At 40.7% G+C, this 14,836-nt stretch overlaps 1 protein-coding gene across 5 annotated transcripts in view; it reads right to left on the bottom strand.

Moving 5' to 3' along the window:
- The window catches only part of DIPK2B (divergent protein kinase domain 2B), a 54,697-nt gene extending 51,050 nt beyond the window's left edge, over positions 1 to 3,647 (bottom strand). For all 5 annotated transcript variants that reach the window (XM_074029448.1, XM_045383327.3, XM_065538673.2 and 2 more), the window contains exon 1: positions 3,381 to 3,647. In XM_074029448.1, coding sequence (XP_073885549.1) covers positions 3,381 to 3,613 — 233 coding nt within the window. In that variant the 5' untranslated portion in view covers positions 3,614 to 3,647. The remainder of the gene's footprint in view (positions 1 to 3,380) is intronic.
- Between the last annotated feature and the right edge of the window lie 11,189 nt (positions 3,648 to 14,836).

Raw genomic sequence — 14,836 nt, forward strand, 5'->3', positions numbered from 1 at the left:
TTTTTGAGACAGAGTCTTGGTCTGTCACCCAAGCTGGAGTGCAGTGGCGTGATCTTGGCTCACTGCAGCCTCCCGCTCCTGGATTCAAGCAATTCTCCCGCCTCAGCCTCCCTGAGTAGCTGGGACTACAGGCGTACGCCGCCACGCCTGGCTAATTTTTGTATTTTTAGTAGAGACGGGGTTTCACCATGTTGGCCAGGATGGTCTTGATCTCCTGACCTCGTGATTTGCCTGCCTCGGACTCCCAAAGTGCTGGGATTACAAGTGTGAGCCACCGCGCCCAGCCGGTAATCACTTTTTTGAAGTAGGAAAGTGTTTGGAGAGCAACAAGAACACAATAAACAAATATACCCTTAGAAAGAGAGGCAAAGGATGTAAACCTGTAGACAATTTAGCAAAGAAGAAATACAAATGGTCAATAAATCTGAAAAAAGGTTCAACTCAGAAGAAATTCAAACTAAAAAAAGTATTAAATATTTGTAAGTGTGCAAGAAGTGAGGTTTATAAGTAGAAGTCTCCATTTAGATATATATATCTCCTTCAATTTTGTCTTTTTGATCCAGAAATTTCACTTTTAGGAGTTTGTCATAAGGAATTCATCACTCATGTGCACAATATATAGCTACAGGGATGTTTAACATAGAACAGTTTATAATACCAAAAAATGAAATAAAAAACTCTAGTTTCACAATGGTGGTTTTAATAAATTATAGTTAAATAATTAAATAAGTTATGCTTAAATAGTTAAATAAATTATGGTTGATTGATGCGATTGAATACCATGAAGCTGTTAAAAATCAAAGTGTGCAGAAGATCATTTAATAAAGTGGAAAGATGTTTCTGATATATTGTTAAATAATACTTTCCGAAAAGTATACATAGCATGTTCACATTTTTGTCAAAACATTTCTTAATTCATACTTCGAAAAAGGGTGGCAAGGATATGCAACAAAATGTTGACTAAGGGGTGATCTCTTGGTGGAAGAATTATGTGTGATTTTAGTTTGTGCTTTCTTTAATCAATCTTTCCTGAAAATACTAAAATAAACAGGCACGACTTTTATAATAAGAAAAAGGGTATTTATATTGTAGAGGAAAGGACTCGAAACAGGACCACGTCCCCAGACCCACTGACTGCCTCTCTCTGCCTCTCTGTGCTGAGGATGACCATTCTCAACGTGCAGAGCTCTAAACCCCAATCTGCCCTGCCTGGTGTTTTCCTGCTTGTATCTGCACACTTCCCTTTCACGGGCACATGGAAAATGAATTCTAAGGGAGATGAAGTAATATCCTGGACTCTAACGGGACACAAACCTATTTAGGGAAATGCTTTCTGATTTTGGCTAGCATCTGCCAAATGCTAGTAAGAAAACCTTCATTTATTGCCCTTTGGTGAATATGCAGTCACCCTAGAGCTCTTCCTCAGTTGAATCCTTAAATTTCTCTCCCTCCTTTTTAAAAATATGCCTGTCTCCTCATTGCCTTTCTCCAAGGAATCAGCGCCCCTCCACCTGTGTTCTTGGTCCTTTTTATCTCATTTCCTAGGCGGAGAACTTTGAATTCACATTCAACATCTGCATATTTATTTCCTCTCGCATGGTGTTGGTCAACAGAATGACTCTATAGCTGAATCGACTTGTATCCTTCCTGTTCTACTTTGTTCCCAATGACTTGTGTCCTGGACTATGGGAACTGGTCTCACAGCCCCTGCCAACACCACCAGTCCGTCCTGTCCACTTTGCACGAGCTCTTCCTAAATCATAGGTCTCACGTTGCCACTCCCCAGCCTAACACTCTCACCATGGCCTGCAATAGAGATTCCTTAATGGATGGTCTTTCAAAAATGCCTTTAAAACGGTTTAATATGCCTTTAAAAAGGCTTAATATGCCTTTAAAAAGGCTTAATATGCTTTTAAAAAGGCGTAATAGGAAAAGTCCACAACAACTCCATAAAATACCTCACAAAAGTAGTTTAACATTTTTGATTGGTATTTTCTATCTATTATTTCTATTTAGCAATTTGGTTGAGTAAGCAAAGATGTCTTTGATTAATACAGATTGCAAATAAAATCATTGTTAATTAATGCCTTTTGTTTGGTCACCAAATCTTACAAACATAAGTTAGGTCCTTTGAGGAAGATGGAGGAGAAAGGACATATATATGACAAAGGGTCTTTGGTGCTGAAAAGACTGGAAACCATTGGTCCACAGGATTAAGGCCCCAATTCCTTGGCATGACAATTAAAGACACCCTGCCCCACATATCCCTTCAACCTCCTCCTCTGTCATGCCTCCACATACACCCCATGCTCTAGCTAAGCACCTCTCACCTCTTCCCACACCTTTGCTTAAGATGTTACTTCCACCTTCACCTCCCGTTACATTTCAGCTCATCCTTTAAAAGGCCTTGCTTAGAATACCTTCTCTTGCCTTCTCCTGGCGAAGCCCTTCCCCAGTTCCCATTTGGAATTAATGGAGCTCCTGGAGGTCCTTTACACTGCCCTGCATCAGACCAAGCTTTATTATTATTATTTATAACATGACCCCTCATCCTGACCGCCTAGAAGGCAATGACCGGAGTTATAGTTGCTGTCACCACAGTACCTGCTAGAGTTTGGCTGTGGTAAAGGCTCATCGACTGTGTGTTGATAGGTGTAAATTCCAAGTGTGACGCCATTCTTTGCTGAGAGCCATGTGCATTGCAATTTACTAAACTCCAGTTTTCCTCTGATCGTGGCAATCTCTCACAACAGAAAGCTCGTTCAGAAACTTTGGAGCAAACTGTCCTGGTTTGAATTCCACATCTGCCACTTAGGTGACCTTGTGCAAGTTACTTGATCTTTTTTAAAAAATAAATTTTATTGTGTATATTTAAAGTATACAACACGATGTTATAAGATGCATATATATGGTGAAATGGGTACCATCATCTCACAGAGTTACCCATTTCTCCCCACTGAAGTCGCTTTATCTGGCTATGTCTCAGTTTACCACCTCAATAATGGGTGCACATCATTATCTCTCACAATGGTTTAAAATAGGTGTCACATTGTAGGCTTTCTATAAATTTTATTTCCCGCCCACTGTGAGAAATGAACTTGATAAACTCAACAGTCCCAGGCTACTCCATTCATAGGAAAGAAAACTTCAAGCTTTCACTCCAAAAGGAAATGTTGGATTTAGCATTTAGGGCGGGAATTTGGCTTCACATCTTGCCCTCCTACCCAGCCCAACCTCAGACCATTACCACTCTGATTAAATGGATTTGTTTCAGCTCCCACCCATATTACATTCTGATTCCTTTTCAGCAAATTCCTGGACATCTTCACAAGAAGGGAACAGAATTTTGTGATTCAGAGTTATTTGATTGATATTCTGACCTTATTTCTTCTTTAAAGAACTTCTTGCAAATAGATGTCCCGATGCAGGCATTGCATTTATCAAGACCGAGGAAAGTCCTTCCAAAATTGTAGCTGGTTCTGACTTGGGACACCAGAGAAGAAGGGGAAGAAGCTGGCAAGGAGAAGGAACAGCTCAGGGCTGAGACCCACAGCAGCAGGGCCAGCCAGCCAGGGCGGAGGGCGGCAGCCTCAGGCCCCAGCTGGGGCTCCATCTTGGGCTCCGGACTCCAGCTGCAGCCTCTGGCTGCCTACTCGGGGCTGCACAGAGGCAGGGCTCGGCCAAAGAGGAAGCTGTCAGAGGGGGCTGGCTTCTGGGTGCTGACCCCATCCCAGCCTCGCAGGTTTCTCTTTGAGGATGCTGAGGTGCTTGGGGCTAATGAGGCTGGGGAGGAGGTGAGGAAGTCAGTGGAGGATGCTGATAACGCTGTTTCCAGAGTTACTCTTCCTCTGCCGGGGGTGGCTGCTTCAGGCTGGGGAGGGGCTCACTGGCAGATTTCGGGAAGGACAATTGTCAGGGCTTCCCTGTGTGGTCCTTTTGACAAATACAGGATATCCCGGCGGGGCAGGAAAGGTTCATGCAGGATGTGTGTCCAACCTGCGTTCCACCTGGGAGTTTCAAAGGATCCTGAAAGCCTCCGCCCTCCACTGTTTTAATCCCGGGTTTATCTGTCCCTATGGATTACACGTGCACCCCAATTTTTGACCCCTCTGTGCTAGGTCATTTGTCCTGCCCCTTAATCAGCCCTACTTGCCTCACTTTTACCATATTTGCCTGTGAAATAACTAGAGGTTAGTTTGCTTGCCATTAACCGGCACATTTGGCACTGATTTGAAAGGCAAAGGCTTTTCGCTGCTTAGGGAAGAGAAAACCTCAGGTTAGTCCATCTTCTCTTGCTGGTCTGAGAACAAGAGACCGGAAAGAAACCGGTGGCCTCTGTGGCATGATGAGGGGAGCATCAGAAAGAGCCTTCTGACTGCACCCAGCTGTGTTTATCCCTCTCCCACAGACCTGAAAGCTTCTCTTCCTTTATCAACTTGCTTCGCTTCTCAGTGGCTTGGCCGGATTTGGTAGGATTTAACTGCCCCAGGATTGCCTTCCTCCGGATACCAAGATAAGGTCCACAGCATGGAGTAGATGGGAGTGCTAATTTGGGAACAGAGAGAACCTCTGAGAACCAAATCAGGGAAGTCAGGTTGCCTCATATTCTGTGAGAGGGTGGAGGTGGGGAGCAGGGCACAGTTTGAAAATATGAGAAAGTGCATAAGAAGATGGGGCTGGGGGTGAGGAAAAGGGAGGTAAGAAGGAGTGGGGATTGCCTCTAGACACCTGACAAGTTTTGCTAGACATTGGTGGGAAGAGCAGGTAAAGGCAGTTTTCTGAAGATAAAGCACGTGCTTATTAGCATCTGTATAGCCTCCTTAGTAAAATGTCTGGTCATGTTTGCTGTTTATTGGTGAGTTTTGACACTTGTTTATATATTCTAGATCCGAGTCCCCTGTTGGATATGTGGCTTGCAAATATTTTCTCCCCGGGGCTAACTTGTCTTTTATTCTTTTAACAGAGTCTTTTGCAGAGTGAAAGTTTTGATTTTGAAGTCGAATTTGTTAATTTTTTCTTTTTGAATCATGCTTTTGGTGTCAGGTGTGATAAAAGAAAAACTTAAGTACATTTAAATTTTAAAGGGTTTATTTGAATATTCAGCGATTCATGAATCAGGGCAGTATCAGACTGCAAACATTCTGCTGGGAGGGGCAAGAAAGGAAACTTTCATCGTGTTTGCAGAAGTAGGACAAATAAAACAATTTTTATTGGTTAGAGTGGAAAGTCCCTAGTTACGGATTAATTGATGATTTTTTTGATTGATATATTTTCTAGTTTAAATTTACTATTTACATTGGGCTTTGGTTTGTTCACACAGGTGCCAGAGCCACTGCAGTCTAATGGCCTCCCAATTAGAATTTAAAAAAAGAATTCATCCTTTTTGATCAGCCTCTTCACTAAAACTTGGGCGGAAGCTCCACTCTCTGTGACCATCATGGCTAAGTTGTCCTTGTCTCGGTGTGAAACTCCTAAGTCACAACATCAAGCTCATTGAGGAGAGATTCCTTTTGTTGTTCATCTCATTTTTGTTGCTCTTATTACAGTGAGACCATCTGGCATACCGTTGATGACTGTGAACACACATTTAAGACCCTCAAGTGAATATAGTTCACCAGGGAGATTATGATGACTACCAGGAGGATAATACCGAGAGACTGCAGTATGTTCCTTAGCCAAGGTCCTCACAAACCAACCCAACTAACATTTCTAGAGAAACAAAAGAAAACCACAGGTCAATGACCAGAGCAAACTGTAAATTCAGTCTGAGTCCAGAGGAAATTTAGTTAGCAAGATTTCTAGATTTGAGCTTGAAACATATTTTTCTGGTTTGCAGTTTGAATGTCTCTGGTTATGGCACTGAGGGTTTCAATGATCTCCCTGAGTGGTCCACATATCAGGCATAAGGGTTGTCCTCAGAAGTCACATCAAGTTGTCTATAACTGTCTGGCGGGGTTTCAGGAACAGAGCACGTCTTGTTCTGAGTGATTTCAAGTCTGAAAAATGGGAAAAAATTGGATTGGAGGAATAAAGATGAATTCAAAATTCAGTCCAGTCTACAAATAGACAATAACACTCAAAAAGCAACAAATATGGCTACAGTCTACTATCAAAAATCATGCACAGAGCTTTTCAGACATTACAGGGGTCCTCTGGCATGTGCTAAAGTTAGTTCTAGGTCAAAAAGACTTAATTTAGAAGTTTCGTTTGGGAAGTTTGTAAAAAATATCAAAAGGTCTAAAACATTTGATTAAATAGGATTGTTGGTCATTATGAAACAATGAGAGGCAAATACAGAAAGGTTATATAGCTGTAAAAAAAACTTAGCTCTTTTAATATTGAGAAGACTCATATATATGTGTGTGTGTGTGTGTGTGTGTGTGTGTAAAAACAAAGACCTAGTAAAAGACAACACGAAGCACAAGAAATTATCTTGATAAAACACAAATCCTTGTAAGGTAGATCACTTAAAAGATAAGAGAAACCTTTCACCAGGAAAACTTTGTTCTTTCAACAGAAAAAAAAGCCAGTGTCTAGCTTTATATCAATGTACTTTTGATTTTTTTTTTTTTTTTTTTTTTTTTGAGACGGAGTCTCGCTCTGTCGCCCAGGCTGGAGTACAGTGGCCGGATCTCAGCTCACTGCAAGCTCCGCCTCCCGGGTTCACGCCATTCTCCTGCCTCAGCCTCCGGAATAGCTGGGACTACAGGCGCCCGCCACCTCGCCCGGCTAGTTTTTTGTATTTTTTAGTAGAGACGGGGTTTCACCGTGTTAGCCAGGATGGTCTCGATCTCCTGACCTCGTGATCCACCCGTCTCGGCCTCCCAAAGTGCTGGGATTACAGGCTTGAGCCACCGCGCCCGGCCTACTTTTGATATTAAAGCTAATTTTTAAAAACCTGTCTAATAAATTCATTCAATTTTAGTGAGCTTGACAACACATGAAATTCCTTTTTCAAATTTTAAACTGTCTATACCTTTCTTATATCAATTTAGTTTGTCCTATACTCTTCCTCTCTCCCGCTGTGAAACAATTAATCACTCTAATTTAGGACAAAAATTATTCTTTTTTCCCCTTAATGAAAATACACCCTTATAGTTACAACTTCCTTGATAAAACATGCCTTACTTCCTTCACATATACAGTTGTTGCCCTTATTATTTCTAGAAGTTTTAATTGCACACGTTAATTAGAATTTTAAATTCTTAGTAACCTTAATTTCTAGTGAAAACTAGTAAGCATTATAAACAGTTTTGTATCAGCGTTTTGTAAATAAACACCATGTCATATATAATATTTCATGTTTATTAGCAGACCCAAATATATTTAGCTTCTCTATAGTGTATAAAAACAAGATGCCAAAGTATACATACTTTAATCTTATGTTCAGCAATTAATGTTTTAATGTTTTAACTTACTCAGAAATGGCTTCAATATTTAATGAATATTTATTACTTAATGGAACATAATATAACTTTAAGATTTCAAGTTACCGGCCAGGCGTGGTATCTCATGCCTGTAATCTCAGTACTTTGGGAAGCCGAGGCAGGTGGATCACTTGAGGTCAGGAGTTTGAGACCAGCCCAAAATGGTGAAACGGCGTCTCTAGTAAAAATACAAAAATTAGTCAGGCGTGGTGGCATGAGCCTGTAGTCCCATCTACTCAGGAGGCTGAGACAGGAGAATTGCTTGAACCCCGGAGGTGGCAGAGGTTGCAGCGAACTGAGGTTGTGCCACTGCACTCCAGCCTGGGAGACAGAGCAAGACTCTGTCTTAAAAAAAAAAAAGATTTCAAGTTACAAAAAAAGATTTTTGAAACAATTTTTAGTAGACATGTTTTATAAAACATAATTATTTTTGAAGTTTATAGACTTTTATTTCATTTACATTTACCCAATTCACTTGTTTTTTTTTAATTTTTAATTTTTGTGGGCACATAGTAGGTATATATATTTATGGGGTATATGGGATATTTTGACACAGGCATACAATGTGTAATAATCATATAAGGGTAAATGGGGTATCCATCCCTTCAAGCATGTATCCTTTGTGTTACAATCTAATTATACTTTTTCAGTTATTTAAAAATGTACAATTACATTATTATTGACGGTAGTCACCCTGTTGTGTTACCAAATGCTAGATCTTGTTCATTCTTTGTAACTGTTTCTTGTACCCATTAACCATCCCCACTTCCCCTCCCCCGACACCCTCACTACCCTTCCCATCCTCTGGTAACCATCCTTCTACTCTCTATCTCCATGAATTCAATTGATTTGATTTTTAGATTCCCACAAATAAGTGAGAACAAGTGAATTTTGTCTTTCTATGCCTGGCTTATTTCATTTAACATAATGATCTTCAGTTCTATCTGTGTTGATACAAATGACAGGATCTCATTATTTTTAATGGCTAAATAGTACTCCACTGTGTGCATGTACTACATTTTCTTTATCCATTTGTCTGTTGATGGACACTTAGGTTGCTTCCAAATCTTGGCTATTGTGAATAGTGCTACCGTAAACCTGAGAGTACAGATACCTCTCTGATATACTGATTTCCTTTCTTTTGAGTATATACCCTGTTAGGATATATAGTGCAATTGCTGAACCACATGGTAGCTCAATTTTTAGTTTTTTGAGGAACCTTCAAACTGTTCTCCACAGTGGTTGTACTAATTTACATTCCCACCAACAGTGTGTGTGGGTTGCCTTTTCTCCACATTTTCTCTAGCATTTATTATTGTCTGACTTTTGGATAAAAGCCATTTTAACTGGAGTGAGATAATATCTCACAGTAGTTTTGATTTGCATTTCTCTGATGATCAGTGGTGTTGAGCACCTTTTCATAAACCTGTTTTCCATCTCTACATCTTTTTTTTCTTTGAGAAATGTCTGCTCAAATCTTTTGCCCATTTAAACAATCGTATTATTAGAATTTTTTCCTATAGAGTTGTTTGAACTCCTTATATATTCTGGTTATTAATTCTTTGTCAGATAGTCTGCAAATATTTTCTCCCATTCTGTGGGTTGTCTCTTCACTTAGTTAATAGTTTCCTTTGCTGTGCAAAAGCTTTTTAACTTGATGTGATCCCATTTGCCCATTTTTTGCTTTGGTTGCCTGTGCTTGTGGGGTATTATACAAGAAATCTTTGCCCAGTCCAATGTCCTGGAGATTTTCCCAATGTTTTCTTGTAGTAGTTTCATGGTTTGAGGTCTTAGATTTAAGTCTTTAATCCATTTTGATTTGATTTTGGCATACAGTGAGAGATAGGGGTCTAGTTTCAGTCTTCTGCATATGGATATCCAATTTTCACAGCACCATGAGACTGTCCTTTCCCCAATGTATGCTTTTGGCACCTTTGTCTAAAGTGAGTTTACTGTAGATGTATGGATTTGTTTCTGCATTCTCTATTGTGTTCCATTGTTCTATGTGTCTGTTTTTATGCCGGTACCATGCTGTTTTGGTTACTATAGCTCTGTAGTATAATTTGAAGTCAGGTAATATGATTCCTCTGGTTTTATTCTTTTTGCCCAGGATAGCTTTGGCTATTACTTGCTTTCTATATCTGGGTGCTCTAGTGTTGGGTGCACATATATTTAAAATTGCTAAATTGACCCCTTTATCATTATATAATGACCTTCTTTGTATTTTCTCATTGATTTTTGTCTTGAAATCTATTTTGTCTGATATAAGTATAGGTACTCTTGCTCTTGTTTATTTTCCATTTGCATGGAATATCTGTTTCCATCCCTTTATTTTCAGTCTATGTGTGTCTTTCTAGGTGAAGTGTGTTTCTTGTGGGCAACAGATCATTGGGTCTTGTTTTTCTATTCATTCAGCTGCTCTATAACTTTTGATTGGAGAGTTTATGCTATTTACATTCAATGTTGTTATTGATAAGTAAGGACTTACTCCTGTCATTTTATTAATTTTTTTCCTGATTGTTTTGTGGTCTTCTCTTCCTTCTTTCTTTCCTCCCTGTCTCCCTTTTTTCTTTCCTCCCTGTCTTCCTTTTAGTGAAGGTAATTTTCTCTGGTGGTATGTTTTAATTTCTTGCTTTTTATTTTTTGTGTATTTGTTGTATGTTTTTTGGTTTGGGGTTACCATGAGGGTTGCAAATAGTATCTTATAACCCATTATTTTAAACCGATGACAACTTAACACTGATAGCATAAACAAGCAAACAAAAACAACTAATAAAAACTCTATACAACTTTGTCTCCTTGCTTTTTAACTTTTTGTTGTTTCAATTTATATCTTATTGTACTACATCTTGAAAAATTGTTGTAGTTACTATTTTCGATCAGTTTATGTTATTGCCTTTCTACTTAAAATGTGAGTAGTTTACACACCACAATTACAGTGTTATAATATTTTGCATTTTCTATGTACTTATTATTACCAGCGAGTTTCATAACTTCATATGATTTCTTATTGCTCATTAATGTTCTTTTCTTTTGCTTGAAGAGCTCCCTTTAGCATTTCTTGTAGGACAGACCTGGTGTTGATGAAATCTTTTAGCTTTTGTTTGTCTGGGAAAATCTTTATTTCTCCTTTATGTTTGAAGGATATTTTCACTGGATATTACTATTCTAAGGTAAAAGTTTTTTTCCTTCAGCACTTTAAATATGTCATGCCACTCTCTCCTGGTCTGCAAGGTTTCCACTGAAAAGTCTGCTTCCAGATGTATTGGAGTTCCATTGTATGTCATTTGTTGCTTTTCCCTTGCTGCTTTTAGGAGCCTTTCTTTATCCTTGACCTTTGAGAGTTTAATTATTGAATGCCTTGAGGTAGTCTTCTTTGTATTAAGATTTCTTGGTGTTCTATAAGCTTCCTGTATTTGAATATTGATGTATTTCTCTAGGTTTGGGAAGTTCTGTGTTGTTATCTGTTTGAATAAACTTTCTATTTCCATCTTTCTCTCTACTTGCCCTTTAAGGGCAATATCTCTTAGACGTGCTCTTTTGAGGCTAATTTCTATATTTGTAGTCATGCTTTTTTTAAATTCTTTTTTTCTGTTGTCTCCTCTGACTGTGTATCTTCAAATAGCCTGACTTCAGGCTCACTAATTCTTTGTTCTGCTTGATCAATTCTGCTGTTGAGAGACTCTGATGCATTCTTCAGCATGCCAATTTCACTTTTCAACTCTAGAATATCTGCATGATTCTTTTTAATTATTTCAGTTTGTTTGTTGAATTTATCTGACAAGATTCTGATTTCCTTCCCTGAAAAGAAATGTTCCCTCCCCCAAGCACACAGATTCTCTCTCCACACCATGTGGCTGCTGCCTCAGGGATGGGGGTGGTGGTGTCAGCAATTCAAGACTGGTTTTCCCACCCCCTTCAGTGCCTCTTTCAGCAATATGAAGTTAAAACCAGGTATTTTGAAAAGAAATATTCAAGAATGTTATCTTGAATTTCTTTGAGTTTTCTCAACACAGCTATTTTGAATTCTTTGTCTAAAAGGTCACATATCTCTGTCTCTCCCAAATTGGCCCCTGGCACTTAATTTAGTTCACTCGATGAGGTCATGTTTTCCTGAATGGTACTGGTGCTTATAGATGTTCTTTGGTATCTGGGCATTGAAGAGTTAGGTATTTATTGTAGTCTTCACAGTCTAGGTTTATTTTTACCTGAAGTTCTTGGGAAGGTTTTCCAGGTTTTTGAAGGGACTTGGGTGTTGTGATCTAAGTTTTTGGTCACTGCAGCCATATCTGCATTGGGGGCACCCCAAGCCCAGTAATGCTGTAGTTCTTGTGGACTCATAGAGTTACCGCCTTGGTGGTCTTGGGTAAGATCTAGATGAATTCTCTAGATTACCAGAGACTCTTGTCCTTTTTCCTTACTTTCTCCCAAACAAACAGAGTTTCTCTCTCCGTGCTGAGCTGCCTGGAGCTGAGGGATGTGTAACACAAGCACTTCTGTGACTACACAACTGGGACAGTGCCGGGTCAGACCTGAAACCAGCTCAGCACTGGGTCTTACCCAAGGCCTGCCATAACCACTACCTGGCTACCATCTATATTTACTCAAGGTCCTAGGGCTCTACAATCAGCAGCTCGTGAAGCCATTCAGTCTTGTGTCCTTTCCTTCACGGTGGCAAGTTTCCCAGGGCCCTAGGAAGATCCAGAGATGCTGTACATGAACAAGGGCCTGGAGTTAGAAACCTTAAAAATCTACCTGGTGCTCTACTATACTGTGGCTAAACTGGCACCAAAAACCACAAGATGAAGTCCTCCCTGTCATGCGCGTCCGTGTGAAGAGACCACCAAACAGGCTTTGTGTGAGCAATAAAGCTTTTTAATCACCTGGGTGCAAGTGGGCTGAGTTGAAAAGAGAGTCAGCAAAGCGAGATAAGGGTGAGGCCATTTTATAGGATTGGGGTAGGTAAAGGAAAATTCCAGTCAAAGGGGGGTTGTTCTCTGGCGGGCAGGAGTGGGGGTCACAAGGTGCTCAGTGGGGAAGTTTTTGAGCCAGAATGAGCCAGGAAAAGGAATTTCACAAGGTAATGTCATCGCTTAAGGCAAGGACCGGCCATTTTCCCTTCTTTTGTGGTGGAATGTCATCAGTTAAGGCGGGGAAGGGCATTTTCACTTTTTTGTGATTCTTCAGTTACTTCAGGCCATCTGGGTGTATATGTGCACGTCACAGGGGATGCGGACGTGCAAGTCACAGGGGATGTGATGGCTTGGCTTGGGCTCAGAGACCTGACACTCCCCACTCTTTCTTCCCCTTTCCTAAGGCAGAGGAGTCTATCCCTATGTCTACCACTATCACAGGCCCACAGAAAGCACTGCCAGGGTACCACTGATGCTCAGTTAATGCCAAGGGCTCTTCAGTCAGCTTGTGCTGAATGCTGCCTGGCCTGGGACTCACCCTTCAGGACTTCTCTGTCATCCAGAGTCAGTCCAGACATACCATCTAAGAGCCAAGACCTGGATTAGGGACCCTAAGAAGCCTGCTTGGTGCTCTACTTCTCTGTAGCTGAGCTGGTTCCTAAGATGCAAGACAAAGTCTCCTTACTCTTCTCTCCACTTTTCTCAAACAGAAGGAGTTTTGCCCCTTACTCACCTCAGCTGGGAATGTGCTAAGTTTCACCTGAAGCTGGCACATCTCAGAGTCTCACCCAAGAGCCACGGCATATACTACCTGGTTACCACTACTGATTATTCCGAGCCTAAGGGCTCTTTAGTCATATGGTGATAAATCTTGCCTGGACTGAATTCTTCCTTTCAAGGCAGTGGGTTCCCTTCTGCCCCAGGGTGTGTATAGAAATATCTGGGAGCTAGGGTCTGGAATGAGTCTCACAACTCTGGTTGGTGCTCCATTCTACTGTGGCTGAGGTGGTATCCAAGTTGCAAAGCAAAGTCTCATTTACTCTTCCCTATCCTCTCCTCTAGTGGAAGGAAGGGGTCTCTTTTGGAGCAACAAGCTGCATTGCCTTGAGGTGGAGGAGGGGTGATGCAAGCACTCCCTTAGCCACCTCAACCTGTGTCTCATTAGGTTGCATGTCCCCCACATTCACTGGCTTCGAGCCCAGCACAGCACTAGAATTTGCCTAGGAGTCGCAGTTCTTGTGGCCTAGATAGCATTTCAAGTTTATTTAGGATCCCATAGCACTTTAGCCCGTAGTGGTGAGGCTTGCCAAACTCATATTTTGAACACTAGGATGGGTGGTTCCCTCTGCATACAGCTGGTCTAAATATTTCCTCTGTGGGCATTGGCTGAGTCCTATCTGATGTTGGCAGGACTGAGTTCCAATGCAAAGTCCCACAGTCACTGACTTTTCCCTCCCCTAAGCACACAGGTTCTCTCTCCACACCATGTGGCTGCTGCCACGGGGATGGGGGTGGTGGTGTCAGCAATTCAAGACAGGTTTTCCTACCCCCTTCAGTGCCTCTTTCAGCAATGTGAAGTGAAAACCAGATACTTTGATCATAAACCTGATTTTTGGCTCTTATGCAGGTACTTTTTTTGTGTACATAGTTGTCAGATTTGGTGTTACTGTGGAGAGGATGATTGATGGAGGCTTCTATTTGGCCACCTTGCTCCACCTCCTCCCTATCACTTGTTCTTAACAATTATGCTTGAATTGCTCATGAAAAATTTCATGAGACATTAAACAAAGCTAGCCACTGAAGGACTTCAAAGAAGGCCACTGTGAAATATGCCACTTTGGTATATAATCACTTCATGCTCAAGGTACTTAAAAAAGAGCAAATGCAGGGAGAGCTTTTCTCTGGATTCCCCTTATCTGCCTAAATAGAGATCCACCAACCACAGAAGACCAACTCCTATCACAGGAGAGAAAGCTAGAAGTTGACACTATAGCCAGACAAACTATCGCAAATCATCATCTATTCCTCTTGCGGCCTACTTGTCTTTCCCTCAAATCATTTATCTCCCCTAAATTGTCTGCATTCTCCCTCCTCTCTTCCCTATGAAGAGGACATACAAGCTCCTAAATCTCACTGCTTTTTGGTGCGGGGTGGGTGGATTTGTTTTCTTTCCTTTGATAACTGCCTCCCCCATCCCAATAAATCTGTATACCTTTTTTTCTGTTAGTTTGCCTGCTGTCAGTTAGTTATCAAAGCCTCAGAAGGAAAAGTCTTCTGTTCTCTACACTATCATCTTATTTATTATATTTTTGTTGACAAATCAGGCAAGTATGAAAAATATCACAGAAGCAAAGAAACTTAAAATGTTAAACATCACTCTTCCCTCTTGTTTTTAAAACTTTTTATGTCTGCGATTGACGTGCATTCATTTTTACTGTATGTTTTGCTGTTAGTTTGGATTTATGGTTTTGTGGTCTTAAACATCTAGCAGACACA

This window comes from Macaca fascicularis, chromosome X (assembly GCF_037993035.2).
Source record: "Macaca fascicularis isolate 582-1 chromosome X, T2T-MFA8v1.1".
NCBI classification, from domain to species: domain Eukaryota; kingdom Metazoa; phylum Chordata; class Mammalia; order Primates; family Cercopithecidae; genus Macaca; species Macaca fascicularis.